General features: G+C 48.1%; 1 protein-coding gene across 1 annotated transcript in view; it reads right to left on the reverse strand.

The window, feature by feature from the left end:
- LOC126542176 (corticotropin-releasing factor receptor 1-like) overlaps nt 1-22,040 on the reverse strand; it is a 318,876-nt gene that overhangs the window by 63,909 nt on the left and 232,927 nt on the right. The window contains exon 6 of the mRNA XM_055077310.2: nt 12,018-12,174. Coding sequence (XP_054933285.2) covers nt 12,018-12,174 — 157 coding nt within the window. The remainder of the gene's footprint in view (nt 1-12,017; nt 12,175-22,040) is intronic.

The following is a 22,040-nucleotide window of genomic DNA, read 5'->3' on the forward strand; positions in this document are numbered from 1 at the left end:
TATGTTCGGTCTGATGTATACACGCTGACAATTACAAGACAAGTAGGCATCTCGACTGCACAAGCGTCTCCCACATATGGCTTCTGCATGCCGTTGTCGATACACGGAATCGGCCTTACGGGCGCGCCCGCGCTTGCGTTCGCGTACGGCAGCCTCTTCTTCTGCCGTACGCTGCACCCACTGCCTACCCATGGTGACGGCCGGCAATGCATTGCGTGACGCGCATAATGCAATGCAGATATATACAGTTCGTCTGGGTAGCGTGGTGTTCAACCATATTTCTTTAAGAAAGGGGCTTTGGTTTTTTTCCCCAGATCCCAAGACGAGCCCGTGTTCACGCGCACTTGTCTCCGCGATAAGCAGGGAAGCTCAGTTAATCGCAACAGGGGTGGTGTTATGCCTAGGAGACGGAACTTGCGCTTCCAGTGAACTTTGTGTGCATGCGCTGCTCTTGCTGAGCTTGCCGCTTCGCGCCGTTATCAGGCACTGACTAATGGTCCAGTCGACGCTGCCGCAGTACTGCGAATGTAAACTGTAGCCAACTTACACAAATGTGTAAGTTGGCTTTCCCGCAGCGCGTTTTCCGCGCTCACGGACGAATCAGTGAGACAAAGAAAGCTTGGCTTTAATAGCAGATGTGATGAGCGAATGTGTTTGCGTACCTATCGTCACGATGAGCACTGATCAGGACAATATATATGTCCGTGCCTTTGTTCAAAATTCTGTGTCAGATCGGTGTCGTGCGCTAAACAGCTTCGCTGGTCACCCACTTTCACAGAGTGCAATGGCGCTTCAACTTTTTAAAAAAATATTATTTCAAAATATGGCGTCAATGTCGGAATAGTACGATGTCGAATGGGGGAAATCAGGCGTAGATTTGAAGCAACACGCGCACCGACGCGTGCTTCCTCCGCTGGTTTCCCACAACACTAGGGCGCTTGAAAATGATACGGAGCGTTTAGCCGCAACATTCGAAAAGAGCTGCGTTGAATTCAACATCGAAGCCTACAGCGGTGCACCATATTGACGAAGCAAACACGTGTTACTACGGGCGGCGTAGGAGAAAGCTGACTGTGTAGCTGATTAGTGAAATTCGCCATTTATTATGGATAGCGGAGACAACAGCGAACCGCTCTACATATACTTAACACTTTATGCGACGTGTGTAGCTGCATGCCGAACTTGCAAAGACGCCAATGATCCTCGAATGTCATCCTTGCTATCAACGCAGCACAGGAAGGCCTTTAATGTGCTCGTGGTTACACCAGTGCTTTGAGGTTCGTGCAGACTGCGGACCGCGTGAACGGCGGTATAATGAAAGTTAGTACAAACTACCTTTGGGTCTCACCTCTCGAATATATCTCTTTGAAATGATCGAACGATGTCGCTGACGAAATCATGATCACTATTTTGTATGCCGTAAACTTACAATGACAGGTCACGACAATGCTAGGTCTGACATTCAATCAGCTGTTGTCTTTGTTTTAACATAACTTTTTACTCCAATCGTAGCAAACCTTTCATTAAAAGAATTCACTGCGCCAATAGTTCAAATAACGTTTTGCACAATGTGACCTTTGTCGAGAGCCCTCGTAAAGCTCGATGTCGGCGGCTGCGCGAGATATTAAAACGCTAAGTGCTGCCGGCTACCACTTATGTTATGCACGACACCCGAGACAAATCAAAGTACTACAATGAGCGACTTCCATGTGTATGTAAAAATAAAGGTGGGTTTGAGAGTAGCCTAGACGCACCGTATACGGTGCGTTTGGTGGTGCAATGATCGAAGAATCTTCGGAATAAACTTCCATTTGCCAGTATAGGCACGCGCAACGCAATCTATAGATGTCGTTGATGGTGCTATTTGTTTTCTACACGTCCGATTGACACTCGTATTTCGCCAAATGAGTGCAAGTAAGACGTGCAAAATCTGGGAGCTTTATAAGACGGCTGTGTAGGCGAGGCTTGGGTATTTTTTCTGTTTAATTACACAGGCAATCCGTCCTTTTTTCCGAGAAACGCATTGGAAGTATTTTTGTGAAGGAAAGCAGAAAAATATAGTAAAAGAACGGAAGAAAAGTATGACGCCCGCATAGTGACACGTCTAGAAGGTATACTTTATTCATATATCACACTTTTTAAAAATTTAAAAATGGTCCCTCATGAACGCTGCAATATATCGGCTATGGCAGAATGACTGAAAATATATTGGCTCGGACAGCTGGGGATAAGAAAACTTATGACACAACTGGGGATGTCACAGGCCATTTCTAAAACAACATTTCATGTGGCGACGCGATAAGCGCAAGCTTCTCAGCCTACGCTCGATCTTCCTCCTGTACTCACTTCCCAGTTAATCTCGCACTCTATTGGGGTCAAAAAGAATAGCAGCTTAAAACTATGCCGCACTACGGTCCTCCGGGGCTGCTAAGCGAACGTGATTGATTTCTGAATTTAACTTCGTGACAGCAATCATTATACGATGGAGTGAAACGCCGCGCCAGTAGAGAACGAGGATTTTTCTGCTAACGGGCCGTCTTCAGATTTGGGAGCACCGCAGACGTCCGCTCGTTGACTGCTCTCAAATGTATTCTGTGGCAAGCCTGGCGTCCAAGACAACGACAGTGAAAACAGAAATATGATGTAGAGCCCCGTCTATATAATCCAGAGTTCGACGCAAACCCGTCTGGCGAGGAATGAGCATAGTGAAATAAAACGAACACTCGCCAATGGAAAGACATGTATAGGAAAATAGAACTTGGGCGTTTCGGGTCCCGTACGGGACCCTTGATCACAAAGCAAACACAGTGGCTCTTGTTTAAATACGAGATAGATGGCGCAGTGCGCGTGTGTAGATTTCTGGCAGATTCCCACGTGTCCTGTTTATCGCATGTTGCGTCGTCTGAATGTGCAGTGATTCAAGCATTAGCCTTGCAGGCAGCTTCTTCTCTGTGGCGATAATGGATGCCCATGGATAAAGATTTCGCCACAATGGTATATCGAAAGCGCACGCACGCGGGAAAATACCTCGATTTCCTTCCCAGACACCTAAAGGGCCATAAGCGCTCGGTCGGGCCATCCCTGTTCGATCGCACCTTCCGTCTCTGTTCGAGCCCCACAAGACGCAGAGCAGAACTGGACACGGTACACAAGGACTTGTCGAATAACGGATACCCACCTCAAGTGCTCAGAGAGCAGGAACGTCGTGCCTCAGCGCCCAATCGCCAAGCGGTTGCAAAGAAGTGTAAATGCGCAGCCATTCCGTATGCGCGCGGGGTAAGCGAGGCTTTGGCAAGAGTTTTCAATGAGTACGACGTTTGGGTTGCGCATGTCCCGTCAAGCAAGTTACGTGGTCAAATTATGCGCGTAAGAGACCCCTTGGAACGATCGAGGTACCCCAGTGTTGTGTATAAAATACCATGCAAAGATTGTGACGCAACCTGTGTCGGCGAGACTGGTAACTTAAAAAAAGAACGCATAAAACAGCATCAGCACGATGTCGCCTAGGGAAACTCATCTTCAAACGCTTTATCAGAACGCCATGCGAACACAGGTCACTGCATAGACTGGGAATCGGCATCCATTATTGTCACGGAGAAGAAACTGCCTGCGAGACTAATGCTTGAATCACTGCACATTCAGACGACGCAACATGCGATAAACAGGACACACGGGAATCTGCCAGAAATCTACACACGCGCACTGCGCCATCTATCTCCTATTTAAACAAGAGCCACTGTGTTTGCTTTGTGATCAAGGGTCCCGTACGGAAGCCGAAACGTCAAGTTCTATTTTCCTATAGATGTCTTTCCATTGGCGAGTGTTCGTTTTATTTCACTAAGCCCCGGCTATACCCTACAAGCGTCATATATTATTGTATGTTTTTTTAACTATCATTAGTTTTTCTCCCGCCTTTGGTCGATCAGTAGTCATTAAGAAGGGTGACGTACACGTGATGACGCTGCAATATGTCAGTGTTCCGAAGCCCCGATAAGTCGTTCCCTCAACTAGTAGTAACTTGAAAATCAAACATCATTAATCCCTCTAATAATGTTTTCTTCAGGAAAATACAACCTTTTATTAATGTTTCATTTTCCCGAGGAGGTGTGGTACAATTTGCTGTCGGGCAAACGTCTCCTAAGCTAGATATTCACAAGAGGGCACGAATCGCCTGTTCGGTCTGTGGACGAGCTTGACGCGGTTTAAGGGTCATCAAATCATGCTTTACGCGAGCAAGCTGCCGAGGAGTGGCAAGATTCGTTGCGGCTCAGCCTCGTCACGCTCCTTTGCGAACTGATTAAGCGATATCTCCAGTCGTGCGAATGCAGCTCAAGGAAAAAAAAAAAGAAAAGGGAATGCCGCAGGTTCACATTTCGCTCGGCGCATGCTCGAATAGTGCTGACGCAGTTCTGTTCCCGGAGTAATGAGGGCACATTTATCCAATCAGAAGCGGCACAGGGACGTCACAGCAGTGTTTTTTTGCAGATGACAAGATTTCGAAGATGATGCTTCCCGCGTGTGCACTTTGGCACCATAATGACCCGGGGTATCACATTGTGTGAAACCAATGCTCATTTGCCTTGATGTCTATAGGCGCTGCTGCGGCGGCGGGAAATCGCTGACGGCAGTATCGACATAGACGGACGTGAATTGCCTGCGAATGAATTAGGAGCGCCGCCGTACCTTTGGCCACATCGGTGCGCTGCAGACTGCGTGCGGGAACGCTGACGTGGCCAGTGGCGATGTTCTCTCTGAAAGGCGTATGCTGCGATGAAGTGCGTCTTTATTGGGAGTTCGGTTGATCACATTGTGCTGAAGCACCCGAAAGGTATATAGTAATGGCATACCTGGCCAACTATCCGGGATGTTTCGTAATGTTTACGAATTTGGGCTTGTTCTCCATTTTACGAATGCTGCGTCATACTTTGTGAAGAACATTTCTTTTTTCTCGCAAAACACTTTTAGGGGTGTTGAATAGCGTTGCTCAACGTTGCTGAAGATACATAAAATAAACTGTGATAGTACTTGTGCCACCCTCTTGTGACAGTGCAAAATGTCATACACCAGAGGAGTCATACTTCAACGTGTTGTCCATCACTGGCTTTGCTCAACAATAAAATATAAAGACGTTTCGCCACCTATGCGGGTGGCATCGTCAGTACGCAAATGGCAACAAATCAGAAAATACGCCCCATTTATGTATGATACTGCCTTAAATATCCGGCAGGGGGCCACGGTTAGATTTGCATGCAGATGGATTGCGATGGATAAACCCTGATTCCACGAATTTTCTTGGGCCCCATCGCTGTTCCCGTGCCAATGTGGCTACATTATCAAAATCGAACATGTGTCATTTTGTTAAACAATGATCCACCAGTCCCGTATTTGCACGTGTGGCATGGGTGGCTTTCGTACCATCCCTTAAGTGTTCCTTGAGTCGAGTGCGACGTCGCCGCCCGTCTCGCCAATGTAGCTGGAACCCCAGTCCGAGCAGCCAATCTTGTAGACGACACCATTTAGTTCGTCCGGAGGTGTGCGGTCCTTTGGCTTCGGGAACACGTTTGCCAATGTGTATTAAGGTTGGAACACAGTTCGAACGCCCAAATGCCGTAAAGCCCTGCGCTCTGCTTCTGATACACCGCGGACATGCGGAATGCACACAAAGGAAGCCGGCCTTTCGGCCTTGCTCTCGCGGGCTCTCTGCATGCGGCGTCGCGTATCATTGACACATCGCTCAGGGTAACTCTGTTTATGCAAAAGAGCGGCAAAATTAGCTAATTCTTGCTCCCTCTAAGTTTGCCTGGTCGACAGTGCATCGCAACGAGACAGGAGCGTACGTACCACGGCATGCTTGTGTTCTGTAGGGTGGTGAGGGTCAAAACTCAGCACACTCCCGCTATCGCGAGATTGGCGATATACGGCTGTCTCCACTGAACCTCCTTCGCTCCGACGTACCAGCACATCTAGAAAGGCTAGGCTGCCACTATTCTCCGTCTCGCATGTAAATTGAATGGCATGACGGGTGGCATTAAGCGCCTCATGCATGGCATGCAGGTTTTTAACCCGCCGTGGTTGCTCAGTGGCTATGGCGTTGGACTGCTGAGCACGAGGTCGCGGGATCGAATCCCGGCCACGGCGGCCTCATTTCGATGGGGGCGAAAACACCCGCGTACTTAGATTTAGGTGCACGTTAAAGAACCCCAGGTGGTCGAAATTTCCGGAGTCCTCCACTACGGCGTGCCTCATAATCAGAAAGTGGTTTTGGCACGTAAAACCCCATAATTTAAATTTTTTTAAATGCAGGTTTTTCTTTTGGACAATGACAAAAGTGTAATCTACATATCGACAGTACATTTTGACAAGGAAAGGCAAGGACGTCATCACAGCCGTTTCCACGTGTTGCATTAACAGATCAGCCACGATTACAGAAACACGATGGCTCATCGGGACGCCTTCTATCTGGTGACATATGGTTCCGGCAAACGTGAAATACGTTTGCTTCAAGCAGAACCTAAGCAAAATCATGATGTCATCGGCAGTCAGAGAAGTGCGGCTTTCTAACGTACAGTCATCTTGCAGACGTTTCTAAATCATATCCGTAGCCAACGCTGCCGGCACATTCGTGAACAAGGACACGACATCGTGAGATACCGTAACATGCCGAAGCTGCTGCTGACGTACCGCGGTAACAAATTATTTAGAATTCTTGACCGTGAACGTGCTCCCTTCCGCAAGTGACTTCAAATTTTCTACTAAAAGCTAGGACAAGTTGTATGTCGGCGACCTAACAAAAGAAACCATAGGGCGTATGGGGCAGCCGTCTTTGTGAACTTTTATGTGAACTGCCGTAAACATCCGGGAGGATGTTTACGGCAGTATCATACATAAATAGGATGTATTTTCTCATTTCTTGCCATTTGCGTTCTGACGATGCCACCCGCATAGGTGGCTAAACGTCTGTTTTTGTTATATTTTATTGTTGAGTAAAGCCAGTGATAACAACACGTTGTAGTATGAGTTCACGTGGCTTTTGGAACAATTTTTCACCAGAGGAGTCACTGCGGCTAATCAAGCTGTCGTAACACAGCTTTTATACCACTGTCATTTGTCACTCATGTAAATTCTTGCATGTGCCAATGTGACGGAAACCCAACTCTCAACTCACCGGATTATCGCTCCGGTCTTGTTTATTCGGGCAACCTTTCCTTTCTTTTTTGGAGGGGAGGAGGGCGGAGAGGCGTAGGCAGGCGAGATTTGCAATAGCTAAGTTGACGGAAAAAGCCACTATGACCTGAAAATAATGTGTCGCTACTCCGTATCTTCTGTTCCTGGCTTGATCCTGCTGAATCTTGAACTGCGTCTAAATGTAAATAATTGTAAATAAACTGCGCATGCATAATCTCAGAAAACGTACGTACTGTGGGCGAAATAAAAAAATGCGTTCGACCCACTCTACCCGTCCGACCAACTAAGTTTATTACACATTAACAAATATGCACGCAGGCACGGTCATTGTACCGAGCGAGGGGGACAATGCCCACATTGACCAATATCTGCGGCATGGAGGAGATATCGATGACCTACAAGCAATTATTTATCGAGGAAAGAAAGGAAAGGATTACCATCGCACTACGACGCGATTGTTTCATCACAGATTACGTTTACAGTGCAGCAGTGAAGAAAAAAAAAAGTCGCAGTTTCGACCGAAAGGCGAAGCATTGATTTAAATCCCAAATTAGTGGACATCTAGCTATTGACCCTTTACGCGGAGCAGCTTGTTATAGAGAAACGAGATGGCGCTTTCGGCGGCGCGCCGCGCGTAGCCTCAGTGACAGCGCACGAATACGAAACCACTACCGCTTCCACCTCGCTTCTGTGCGATCAGCTGTTGGAAATGCAACTGAGTTTTCGCTAACGCACTGTGCTCCAATCATGCTGGATTGAATCATGTGGTTTGAACCGCGTGCAGCAGTAGGCTGCAAAAATAGCGTCTGGCATATTCAGGAATGGAATCAATCTGTGTGGCCAAGTCCGCGGACCGCTGCTGTAACTGTCCGTACGTGTTACTGACACTTCAAGATGTACGCCTTTTCTCGAGGATGCAGAAATTTGCCCATCTGCCAGCGTTGTATCGCTAACCTTCAAAGAAAGTGCTTCAGCCCCGGAATGTCGGCAAGAGTGAGTACTTATCGTTAAACAATGACATAGGGAGTAGCGCCGCTTCCTGTCATAGTAAATTTCGCGCACAGTATCAACACGCATCTACCCCAACTGGCTCGGAAAACTACGCCCACTCTATCGCCAACGTGTCAGTGAGTTAATGGGCGCACACTTGAATATATGCGTACCATATACGCACAATAAATGATGGACTACACCGATAGCGCACGAATGGTCGAAGCTGAATGTTTCGTGACTGTCCACAATAGTAAGCGAGTTAATTACTAGCTATAATACATCGTTGCTATAAGGTATTATGAGGTGCAAAACAGCTACGTTTGAAGCTTTGCGGGCAGAAAGAACAAATCTATCGCAATTGAGCACACCCACGAGCGACTAGGCCGAAAATAATCAGATAGTGACCACCCGAGGAAATTCACTGATTCAGAAATGTGACAAGCCGCTGCTTCAATATATTTGCCAAATAAAGAACGAAGAGCAAAACGGAGTAAACCTGATTCAATTCATGAGCGGAAAGTTTGGATAGCTTGGAATACATACCCCCCCTTTTAGAACAAGCACCATATACGCTGCTCGCACCTTTCGGACATATAGCTTAATCCGCTTCGAAAGCGTTTTTGCATGTCCTCTGGTGCTGTGGCCAAAACTTCGTATCGTCCACCGAGTCACCGCCAACGATATCTCCCGAAACAGAGGTTTGCTAAGCCACACCTACGTGATACACACCCATTGAAAACATGGAGGCAACGGAGGCATTTGAGGAAAGCAACCGACGCGTCCCCACGTGATCAAACTTGGCAGCGCCCATGGGATCGCCGCGAAGAGGGTCCAATACGAAGTAATGATGTAGTTTTATCGGCCGTATAAATTTGTAAACATAGGCATACTAAATAAATTAACAAGCATGGTGTCCCACACGGACAAGGAAACATGAACACGTCTCCCTCGATGAGCACGGAAACTCGCAGTCAAAATGCTGGAATGAGGAAGCGTAGCAGCAGCAGCGAGTGAATTGACCTTCGGGCTGCGTCTCGCATCAATGCGAACTTAACCGCGAAAACACAGCGCGCGGCAGCCTTTGTCCCCGTCGCAGATGGCCGGGTACTTCTTGCAACACAGCACACAACACACACCAAAAGCAAGGGCCAATTACGGGAAACGTACCCTTGTCTATCAGCCCCCAAAGTAATGAACAGATACAGTGAATCTGTATCCTTAAATACTTCTTTAAGGAGACTTAAGAAGAAATAAGGGAGTGGTTAAATAGGGAAGACATACTTTAAAATTGAATAAATGTACTTATTAAATCAGCAATGTTTTTGCCATGAATTACATACTTTCTTTTCAGGATCCACATGACATTTCATGTAATATTTTTATTTTTGGTTGTTTTTGTATACATACATATATACTTGAGTGCATCCTTGTCCTGTTTTCCGATTCCATTTCTTTTTCATTTTATTTTGTATCATTTTAGCAGCCAATTAGAACGTGTGACATTTTTGTGTGTGCATGCTGTTGCTTATGATGCTCTGCAGGTTCGATAACGTTTATTACTACAAAATTTGTATAATTTTAGAACATCATTAGAATCTGTAATGTTTATTTGTATTTAGCCAAAATGTACATTGCATTATAAATTTGTCGTTATTTGAATGCAATGACAATAGACATTGTTCCTACGATTTCTTACGCGGCAATCAAGTCTGTTGTAACTTGCGAAATTGTGCATGTGTCTAATCTGCTGTCAAACTTGTCGCTTACGGTGACTGAGACCTTTGTCAGGCCTTTATTCTCAGCCTATCCTCGTTTGAATGAACGAGAAATAAAATTCAGTTCAATTCAAATAAGAAAATACAGCAGCTCGGGCGGGCGCCCGCAGCCGCCCGCGCCGCCCGCGCCGCCCGAGCCGCCCGGAGTAGAACGCGCGACCCCCGCCCTCCCTCCTTACCCTAGTCCCCTATCCTTGCGCGCGACGGAAGGCGGCGCGCTTCCTCCGCGCTTTCCTCGCTTGCGTGTGCGAGATGGAGCCGCGAACGCCGGCTCACCCACGCATGCTTCCATTCCCACGCTTTCGCTGGCACTGTACGTACAGCACACGGCGCGCGGCGGCGATTTTATCGCATTTGTGTGTTATACGGAACCTCACGGCGACGGAAGAAATGCGCCTGTAGTGCCCATATAATTGATATCGCAATAAAAACGCTTTAGAACAAAACGTATTGACAAAAATGACTCTGCCGTATACTTTACGCGCGTGTACAGATGCCCGTACGACCCAGCAGGTTTCAAAAGATGAGAAGCCCCACAGCGCTATTATGGCGAGCGCAGTTGCTGGCGGGTAAAAGTGCACTGGGTTTCGTGTAGCACTTATCGGACCACGAAGGCCAGTACAGTGAGACGTGGTTTCACATTCTGCGCCATCCTGAGAACCGGGAGCATCACAAAAGCCTCGTTAAACCGCATCAAAGACAGTTTCGGTTACGCGCGCCTGTAAACGTACACCCTGTAAGGTTACGCCTGAAAACTTTCGACGCAAATGAGAACAGTTGCGCAACTGCAGAACGATTCGCATGGGGGGAAAGTCCGCCAATCCCGACTTTAAAGTGACAAAAGAAAAGGTCGTCTGCGAGCGCACAGCGCAGACAGAGAATTTTGCGTTTGTGAAGCGGCAGACGCTAATTATCCTCATCATTGTTTAGAGACAGACTACAGGGCGCTGAGGTTTTAGCATGATAGAGGAAGATGGTTTAAGGCTAGACATCAATTCCATGGTGTTTTTCTGGGCGCATTCTATTATCTCCCTCCCCGCCAGCTCCTTCGCAAGAGTTCTGTGTGAACTTGAAGCGTCCCGCACAACTAGTCACAGTTCAACGACGCGATGTGGAATGGAACTTGAGTAAAACGTCAAGGATACACATCAATAGTAAACCCTAATCACGGTTGACTGATCAGCATATCATCTGCGGGAAACATTCCTAGCATCTTTTAGGCAGGAGATCAGGGTTAATGTGAATATATTAGGCGACAGCCGAAACTCACTCCCTAATTTTTTCTAGCGTCCAAACGACAGCAACATAGATTTTCGTAGTACGTTAACAGAGGGAAATCTGGCGCTCCAATCTCTCAGCCGCCATGGGAATCGTAGCTGGTACGTGGTGTTTAATAATTTGGCTTATATTTGTTGAGACAGTGCATTGCCGTTCTGCTTTGTTTTATTCTCACGTTTACTTATAAAGCAGCTAATAGTTCTCTTGTTCAACAAAAAAATTCCATATGTGATCTGAATTTTGAAGCATAAGTAAATTGTAAGTAAGTAAAGTAAAAGCATGCGTGTTTCTCTCCCCTTTTCTGCATGCGTTCCCTTCTGCTTTTCTTTCCATTCCGTATCACTTTACTCTTACCCCAATGTACTCCAATGTAGAGTAGCAAACGGGATGTTTGTAATACGGTTAACCTACCAGCCTTTCGCATGTCATTTCTCTGTCTCTTTCTCTTCAGAACGTGTTTGTGCTAAATCTAGATGTTGTTTCCTACGTAATTTGCGTACGTACAAATTTGTGATGAGAAATGGGTGTCAGGACTGGTAATGCTATAATTATCTGCAAGGTCGTTTGCAACAAGACGGTCAATGTTTAATCAAAGCTATATAATCACCGTCACTACCACGTTGGCTGACTCACGTAAAGGAGGCGTGCGCAGGTACTGTTGCCAGATTTCTCTCCAGTAGTTCCAGGCCATTCAACGGCCGGGAAAGGAGATCATTTGCACTTCGCGACGTATTACACGCAGACGCATATACGGGTGTATCCGTGTAACGTGTGCGTAATGCTCACCCCATCCGATTACGTAGTAGAGCTTGAAGGGTGCATCCTGCTGGAACACCGACACGGCGATGCGAGAGTGAAGCAGAAGACCCTCGACAAACATCCAGTTGATGGACGCCATGGCCGCGTAGAGCTTCAGCGACAGCACGCTCTTGCACAGCCAGTCCTGCACAGAGGCGAGTTATACAGTACCAGTCGTACTACAGCCACCCACCTGCACGGCTACGGTGGTTTCACATTGCCTGTCAACGTTGTGGTGTGACTAGCCGCGATCGTGACGAGAGTACTGAAACATATTTTCGAGAACGCAGAAACTCTGCCACAAGCTTTGGCATGTAAGACGAATACACTTGACAAACATGAAGGTTGGGAAAAAATTTATTTTTCAAATGATACTCACCCTGGTCTCGAAATGGCGAACTGGGGTCATCGGCACTATTGCGACGAAATGACATGAAACAATATTTGCCAACGTTGTATAGCAATAATAAGGCTAGTCTTGATGACGTTGCCCATAATTTGGGACCTTCCTTCTGGCTGTGGTCACGTGTAACAGCCGCAGCAATTGTAGGAGTCAGTGTATTGTGACATCACAACACATCAGCCAACCTGGAACCGAAAATTGCTTGAAACATGCATTATACTAAATCATTTATGGCACTTTGAAGTTTGCCAGTAGAAGTAATGGAGTTTAGAGGGCTTGGACATTTATTTAACAAATAAAAGAAGTGCGCGACGTTTTGTCACTGTTAGGTGCTTCATACTGTCGCAATACGTCACCCCGCCAACAAAGGTTGAAGTAAATGAATGTCGAGTCACAGAGCGCGACAAGAAAACATGCCGTAGGCACCGCGCAAGAGCCAAGAGCCTAGACCGTCTCCGTCTCAGCTTATTGATGAACGAGCCCGGGGCTATGTGCTCATACTCGTTCATCAATAAGTACAGGGAAGCCGTAGGGAGTACGGAAAGGAAGCGGCCGGAAAAGCGGTGGCCTCGTTTTTTTCTTCGGCCATCATAACAAGTGTAGGTCATTTTAGAGGCCACCTGCTTTATGAAGGAATAAATTGTCGCTTTCGTGCCTAGAGTATATTTTCAACACATTAGGAGTCGCACTGCTACCCCCCCAGGAACATCTGCACACGCGCAGATTTCCTGACGTTCACGCACCAGGACATCGAAAAGCGCGTTAAGTCCTAATAGTTCTGCATGGTCAGCGTAATAATTCTACATGGGAGCAGTGTTAAGCATCGCCGGTAACACAGTGTTAAAATATTGCCGCAGAACCCATCTCGTGATGACTGTCGACGGTAATGCGTTAGCATTGAACCATTATAGCGACACAACGCATTTGCCACCGACGAAACGAGTTATGCATGAGGCTTGTACTGCAGCGGGATTCCTCTTTCGCGGTTCCCTAAGAACGCTCCGTACTATATATCGCCACCGCACTCGAAGCTTGCGCATGGCCTGCGAAACGCATGGCGCGCCGGTACGTGCGGCCACTGGCAAACGCGTCTCCCCTATTCGCCACACCGCTCGAGAGGACTGGGAGGCGACCCTGCTCAGCAGCTCCAGACTAGAGGAGCATCGAGCCATGGTCCAACGGGCTCGAGCGGCGGCTTCGACCAATGACGTCCGGACTAAGTACGACACCTATAGTTTAGTGGAGCCCATGGGCGTAGCCCTTTCTGTTGAATGAATGTTTTCGCCACCACCACCATGCGGCAACCGCGCTCCTCTGGCTCTTCTTTCTGGACACTCTGCGTCATCTAGTGGCACTGCCGAGAAGTCCGCGTGTAGCGTCCGAGACGAGAAACCTGGCGTACCGGTGGCTACAAACGCTGAGAATTGATCCCTCGCTTGCCGCACACTAAGCGGTACGTACTCAGTGACCAAAGTTGGTGAGATGTTTACGGAAGAGCAACACGTATATAGTGCATTCATGGCGCACTTCGCTAGAGCGTTGACGTGAAAGGCGTTCGTTGAAAAGCAGCACATATTCAAAGCGTTGGTGGCGCAGCCTGCTAATGCATCGGGCGGCTGCCTTTGAGAAACCATTGGAACGTGGGTTCGATTTCGCTCAGCATCGCAAAAATATAAAGGATCTTTCTCGTCATTGTAGAGCTGCGCATTTTCAGTGACGCATACATAGTTAGCCAAGCTGGCGTCAAAGACGTTCATTGAAAAGCGGGAAAGACCTGCTGGCACATACCCAATGGTGCAAGTCGTCACCAAAGAGGTCCGTTGGAGACCAGCACGGACCGAGTCCAAGTTGGCGTCAAGAAGTTTCTTCGAATAGCGGTACCAACCCAGTCCCCCGTCTACAGCGACCCATGTCGGCGTGAAAGATGTTCGTCGAAGAGCGGCACGTATGTACATATTGCCAGCTACTCAGTGATCCAAGTTTGTCCGATGCTTGGTTTTGAACCCTCTTATCTCTGCACAACAGACCCATATGACCACAAGCTATCCAGTGACCCAGGTAGGCGGGGAACGGTTAGATACAAAAACAGATACATAGATACAGGCATAGATTGACAGATCTATGCCGGACCCCCCGTAAAGTGCGCGAAGTACCCGAAGAATGCTAACGCATTAAAAGACAACCAGCACATGACAAAAGGGGTGGCCATTGTTGCAGAATGTACGCTTCAGGAATTGCATTTTAGCTGCAGTGAAGGCGCATGAACTACGTATAGACCAGGGCCCCTACTCGGAAAGCTTCCTTTGTCCAAGTGCTTTTGGGTATTGATCGATGCTGCTGTGATCGTATCGTTTCCACACCGATCGCTGTCACGAGTGGCAGGCGCCTGAGGAGCACGGTCAAAGAGGAAACGCTCTAGCGTAAAAGAAGTTTTATCAACGCACTGGCAGGTCTGTAGGAGAGCGCGTACTTTGGAGCCTTTGTCAGCGCGATCAGGAAAAAAAAAACGCTTAAGAGAAAGCACAACTGTGTGAGCGAATAACGGCAAGACCACCTCCGCTTCAATGTTCATGAAATAGCGTTCACTGGCACCTCTTCTATCTCGCGCCTAGCATATCTTACCGCTCTCCTGACTGAACTCTGCGTTATACGTTCCACTAAAGGGGTTACAGCTAAGCAGCGTTTCAATTGGAACAAGCGAATCAAATGTGTTCAGAACGAGCCGCAAACATACCGACTGAATACATTGTACGTGACCTGCCGAGAAGGCTAATTGGCTGCGGTGTTGTGCAGCTGAGCGCGAGGTCTAAGGTTCGATTCCTGGTGCGATTGCCACAGTCCGATGGAGGCAAACTGCAAAATCTCATGGTATTTGTATTTAGGTTTTGCGTACATTCAGGCTATCATACCTAAGAACATTGACATTTTCCCCTCTAGGACACGCAACCATAGTATAGTGGCCAAGAGATAGAGAACTGAAAAGAAAAACACAGGCAGCTATACTAGACTCTGCCCGGTTCGCTACCCGGCACTTAGGAAGGAGGATAGAAAAATTACAAGGAATGAAGTTCACAGCGAGCACGGGTAAACACGCAATGAAGCTTTTATCACATTGTGTTGACCGAGCCTGCGCAAGGGACTATACCAGACTGGCTTCTTTATGTTCGATCGAGGCGCAGAAGAGGTACTGCCGTTCGCTCCACTCGTGTCTGTATGAGGTCCCGAGCTGGCCGGGTGGATCGAAAGCCGCGGCCCTGAGCACACGAGGTGCCCTAAAAAATAAGGTTCACACTAAAAGCCTCGAGTTTGTACAAGTTGATCTCAGACACATGGTAAAATGCAGGGCTCAATGCAACCATGCATTCAAATTACTTTTTCTAAAGCACGGCTCTGGCGAAAGCGTAAGAAAATATGTTCAAAACTTGCTGGATGCGGTTCTTGTTTACGACGGGTCTTACGTCGAATCACATGCTTAATTCTAAAACCACGTGTCTTTAGCTTTACAGGTGCAGCTGTGTACTGATAAAAACTGGTCAAAAAATTTCAAATACAGACAGCCATGTCACACAGGTCTGTGTTGGAGGTAGGAACAATATTAGCATCCTAATTAGAACTCCGACGTGCGATGCACGGTTATATGCAAGGAAGGACGAATTGCATCCAGATGAATCAACGAAGCTCTTTTAAGTCGGTCTTTTATATGTTCGCGCCTAAATTTTGTATCCGTTTTCTTTGTCTCCTATAGTAAACGTAAGGCTGAAACTCCGTTCGGCTATGTGCCTACTATAAGTGAGCATTTGCATTTTAGGAAGTGTTATTTGTCGCATGATTTGTTTTCTCTGCGGAAGTCATATTTACACGAGCACTGCGACGCCACTAGACAGGCCGGCATCGAAATAATTTCTTACCCAGCTTTCTGCTTGACTGCACACCCTACTTGTCGACAGGCGTACAAATAAAGAGCGTAAAGCGCAGCAAGCTTTTGTTGTTTCAAATAACGGGCTTAGTTTAAATGCTCTGCTCAGGCGATATGAGCAAGTGTGTTCCATGGTTGGCAACCAGGGGAGCAGCGAATATACTATTCTTATAAAATATGTGCTTTTCATCATCACTAAGATTAACCTCTCATAAAAATATTAGAAAAGGAGAGAGACCTCTCTTTTCCGTCGGGATGGGAGGGAAGAATGGAATTTCCTGCCCTGAGGTAGCGCCAACCCGATGCTGCGAGACGCAGATTACTTCTCTTGCTTGGGGCGTCGCTGTGTGCCGGCCTTTTCAAACACAAACAGACCGCGCGTCCGCGCCTGACATTCAAAGCAATCGGGTAGAGCCTATGAGAAGGAGGATTGCAAAATAAATATGGCACGAGGACAAAGTTGATCGTAGTCTTACTGCGGCATTTCGAATCCTACAGAACAGATTTAAAAAAAGAAAAGGAATCTTTAATATCGTTGCGCCCGAGGAAAGAGTAAACACGCACGTCCTAGCAGATGATGCAAATCGACTTCTGGTCGTCCGCTGAATCGCGTTCTTCATATTACTCCTCACGATTGCACCACCTGCGGCGTACAGCAGAAGGGGCCTGTAGTGATGCAGTCAGAGAAAAAAGATATTACGGATATATTTTCTACCCCACATCGCCAAAAGAAATGCTCCGCTTTTCTGAGCATGACGAAACATCCAAGCAAAAAAAAAGAAACAGTGAGAAAGAGTGAGAAAGGCGTTCGACGTAATGGTTTGGGATCCGCCAACAAATTTCTCTCCCATCACGCAAGTATTTCCCAAACGTGGAACATCGATTCGAAAACCGACCCAGAACGGTTTGCGAGTCAGTAAAAATTTTGGTCCTGCATTTATGCCCGAGCGGTTTTTACTCAAGTTGTATTTTTGCTTCCTCCATCTCCTGGTGAGGCTGCGCCTAGCTTCCCCGAGTCTAAGTAGCCGTCCGACCACCTCGGGTGTTTCTGCTGTTCGGTTTACCTTCTGGGTGTATCTGCCATGCGTCTCTTTTAGCGTGTTTCCCCACGCCTCTAGCGTTTGTATGGCGGCTCAAGATCGCCGAGATCACGGCGAAAGCCGAAGAATAGGCCACACAATTGGCGAAACAAAATTGGGAACAACTAACTCTCTCAAGGGAACCTAGGCACAGCAAAGACCAGGCATCTCCTAAGAGCACTCACCGACCTGACCAAAGCCAAGTCAGAGAACAACAAAGCTATATACCGGCTAATCCACCAATACCAGGGACCGGACGCAGAACTCTTAGAGAAGGTGCGAACCGAGTGCTTTGGCAATGCGAGCCTGCCAAACTACACAGGGACGTGCCGGGGAGACGAGAATGCAAAGCTGGACTGATCCATAACGAAAGAAGAGGTCGACACGGCCATACGAAACACCACCAAGAACACGGCTGCAGGTGTGGATAAGACAAACAACGCGCTAATCCGCAACCTCAGTCATGAAATGGTTACCGAATTAACTGAATTCATCAACAAACATTGGGAAGCAGAAACAGTCCCGGAGGAGTGGAAACATACTGAAATGGTAATGATACCTAAACCAGGCAAGAAACTCCAAATAGAAAACATCAGACCAATCCCGCTTACATCATGCCTGGGGAAGCTGACGAGCGATTAGAAACCCAAAGGCTACAAAACTACAAGGAAGATAACAAACTAGTTCCCCACACAATGTTCGGCTTCAGACTTAAGGTATCAACACAGGACGTACTCCTCCATATATATGAAGAAGTACTCCAGAACGTTCCCAGGTATGGAGAAAACGTAATAATGGCCCTGGATATCAAAAGAACATTCGACGATGTAAGCCACGAAGCAATCCTCACGTGTTTGGAGGACCTGAACTGCGGACGAAGGATTCACGGCTACGTCAAGGCTTTCCTGTCAAAAGAATGGCAAGCATAGGCATGGGAGAACTTCGGTCGGAGAAGTTTCGAACAACTAACAAGAGAATACCGCAAGGGTCGGTCATCTCGCCCAGGCTATTCAACGTGGCAATGATCGAACTGGCACGAAGACTAGGAAAAATTGGCGGCATACAACACGCAACTTATGCCGACGATATCACCGTATGGACCAACGCCGGCTCACTCAGCGAAAAAGAAGAGAAGCTACAGAAAGCGGCCAGCTGTGTAGAAAACTACGTTAAAGAAAGAGGACTAGCGTGCTCGACCGAAAAATCGGAGCTCCTACAAGTACGGAGAGGAAAACAAAACCAAACGCTCCCGATCAGTGAAAAGCTGCGGGTTAAAGTCTACCTAGAAGGAACACCGATACCCGCAAAGGCAACCATGCGAATCCTAGGGATGTGGCTGCAGTCAAACCAGCGCTGTTCCCACACCCTTACGCTGCTAAAGACATCAACACTCCAAGTCGCACGCATTATCACGCGAGTCTCGAACATACACCATGGCTTGCGAGAAGAAGACACATTCAAGCTAGTTAGAAGTCTGGTGGTCAGCCGAATGATATACAGCCTCCCGTACCACAGCCACATCAAGAGCGAAATCCAACAGGCGGATTCAATAATGTGCAAGGCGTACAAAACTGCGCTTCCACTACCCCAAGACACCCCAACCGAAAAACTCCTAGCCCTGGGACTGCAGAACACGTTCGCAGAACTAAGAGAAGCACAACTCACGGCGCAAATGCGCAGACAGCATAAGACAGCCACAGTCCGAGCTCTCCTCCAGAGACTCAGCTACGTTGAGCAGATGCGGGAAATCTCGAGGACCGAAGCTATCCCCGACGAGTACGGCAGCACGCTTAAAATAGCACCAGTCCCAAGGAACGTGGACCCCAACCTTCATAAAGGTCGCCAGGAGGCAAGGACCTCTTACCTCCAGAAAAGTTACGCTCCCCAAAAAACAACGGTGTATGTGGACACAGCCATATATACCAGACAAAGGGGAAGCGAGAATGCCGTAACAACGATGGTCGACTTGGCGCTACGAGAGAACCAGCGTTTCACTACAAGACTGCACGGTAGTCGAGGCCGAAGAAGTGGCCGTTGCTCTAGCGGCAGCGGAGGGCTATCGGATCGGACAGTCACTAACAATACTATCGAACTCGCAAACAGCCTGTCACAACTACTTGCATGGCAGAATCAGTCACCAATAACTCCGCATACTCTGCTCAGTAGACTGTGAAACAAAACAAGAAACAGGCACAGAACCAGATGAAGCGATCACACACAAGATCGTATGGGAATCGGGACACACGGCGGTGGCAGGGAACCAATAGGCGCACTGGATAGCTCGAGAGTACGCTAATTACCGAGCGTCCAACGTCGACAGCCTCGAGGAACCCGCGCCTGTACCCCGAGAATACTCGGCCTTTTTAGACAAACTTCAGAAACTGCAGGAAGCGGTGGCCCCCGCCGCACAAGTCCCTTAGCAGGGAAGAAGCTGTCGCATGGAGAGAACTACAAACGGTCGTTCCCTAACCTTAACGTGCTACGTAAGATGCACCCCACACTATATAAGGACAAATGTCCATGGTGCTATGAGAAACACACATAATACCACATAACATGGGCATGTCAACAAACTGACGTGCGGAGCAATGGGGGGAACTGCTGTCCAGCGCCCCTGCGAAGACCAGCTAGGTCTAGTGCGGCGTGCACGACGGACAGCAGAGGCCAGCGGAGCCCTGCACTGAGGGCGGCCGACCATTGCGATAGAGGACGGACCAAGCAGCGGGTGAAGACCTCCGGGGAAGACGCAAGGAGGAAGACTCCCCTGAAGATCCACCGCAGCCGCAGAAAAATGCAATTACTAGAGCTCAGTAAAGTTTTTACTCACTTACTGACTATCCAAGTTGCATATGCATTCTCTATCGTTCCCTCCTTCCGGAAAGGCCAACTATATAGGCTTATTCATTGGGTATACGGTGACCGGTTGCGGAGCCGGAGTTGGCGTATTCAATTTCCGGCCGCGATGATCTTGTGATGACGCTCTTGTACAGAAGAATAAGAAGTTTCTTGAGCAGCGGCAGCAATAAATCACACTAGTTTTTAACCTGACAAGGATTCATGTTCTATAAGCGTCGTCTCCACATTCTCATACAGACGGAATGCAAAACACGCTTGTTTTCCGTAATTTCGGTGCACATTAAGGAAACCCAAGTGGCAGCGCTGATTCTGAGCCCTCCACCACCGCACCTCTCTAGCGCTTCGTTTACTGCATTAGAACTCCTAACGTACTTCACGCACTTTCCGGGGCTATCTATGTATGTATCTAACCGTTTTCTCGCTTCGCCGGGTAGTAAGTGGTCGAATGGGTAGCGCATCGGGCTGCTGTACTGAGGCTGCTGTGCTGCTGTGCCGTTGAAGAACAGCCCATACGTGCCGCCCTTCGACGAACCCCTTTCACACCGACATGGGTCATGCTAGATGCGGGAGTGAGTATAGGCACCACTTTTCGAAGAAACTCTTTGACGCAGACTTGGAGCACTGGGTATGTGCCAATCGGACTGTGTTTTCAGGGAACCTATTCGATGCCAAATTGGGTCACTGGGTAGCGAATTGAAGCTTTTCTGCGGGCCCGATAAAGAGGAGCAGGACGAGACGAGAGAAACAAGGACAAACAAGGAGGCTTGACCCGGTATATTCACGCTTGCCCAGAATTCCGGCCGGATAGGGCCAATGCCGCACGCCTATGTATACGTCCTGGTAATTGCTTTCCAGCTCGCGCTGGTTAGCAGCCGCAGAGAACAATAACGGCGGAAGGAGATAAAAACAAGCAAGCATCGCCGAGATGTAGGTCGCGCCTGTAGCCCATCGGTGAAAACCTATAGTACTTACGGCAGCATTCTCATTAAACGACGCGCGACAAACGCACAGCGCTCTTACACATAGGCGTGCACGCGCTAGCGGTTACCGCTCAGGCAAGCAAAATGGTTACCTCGGTGAGTTGGTATTGGTGTCACTTTGTGCATTGTACTTTTTTGTTTGTGCTCGGTCAAGTTTCCTCCTTTAGCGTTTTAGGAGAGGATACCGCTGCGTAGTTTGTCGAAACAACGGCAACAGCGATATAGCGTGCCTGCCAGTGGCCGTACATCAGTGGTCGCTGCTCCTGCTTGCGCGCGTGAGATGTGGCAGAGAAGATGAAGAAAAACAAACAAACAAACAAGCAGAAAAGTTCCGACCATCACAGCGCTTGTTGACACCATGCGCGAGCAACAGACGCTCGTCTCGAACGATGCGCATAACAGGTGGCCTAGTTTTCGGGCGCGTCCCATGGAGACTGCAGCACGAACCGCACCGTCGTTCGTTTGCCAGCGCTCTACACACGTGAGCGCAGCCCTTCTTGTGTGTATGAGTGTGCGCGTTCGGGGCCGTCGACGCACTCGTGTGTCTTGCGAAATGCGTCTCTCGTAATTTGAGCACAAAATTTATTAAGGCAGCAGGCGCCATTACGGCAGCGAGCATACGCCGACCGTACTTACAGCAGACAAGTAGAATGTATACGCGGCAGCTGTGGCCAATTGTGAAGCTTCATTTAAAGCGTTTTAATTGTCTTTGAACTCAGAGTGTAGGGTGGAAAAAAATTACTATTGCTTCTGTGTTGTTTGCGTCGGTACTGATTT

The sequence above is a fragment of the Dermacentor andersoni genome, chromosome 2 (genome assembly GCF_023375885.2).
Source record: "Dermacentor andersoni chromosome 2, qqDerAnde1_hic_scaffold, whole genome shotgun sequence".
Classification (NCBI taxonomy): domain Eukaryota; kingdom Metazoa; phylum Arthropoda; class Arachnida; order Ixodida; family Ixodidae; genus Dermacentor; species Dermacentor andersoni.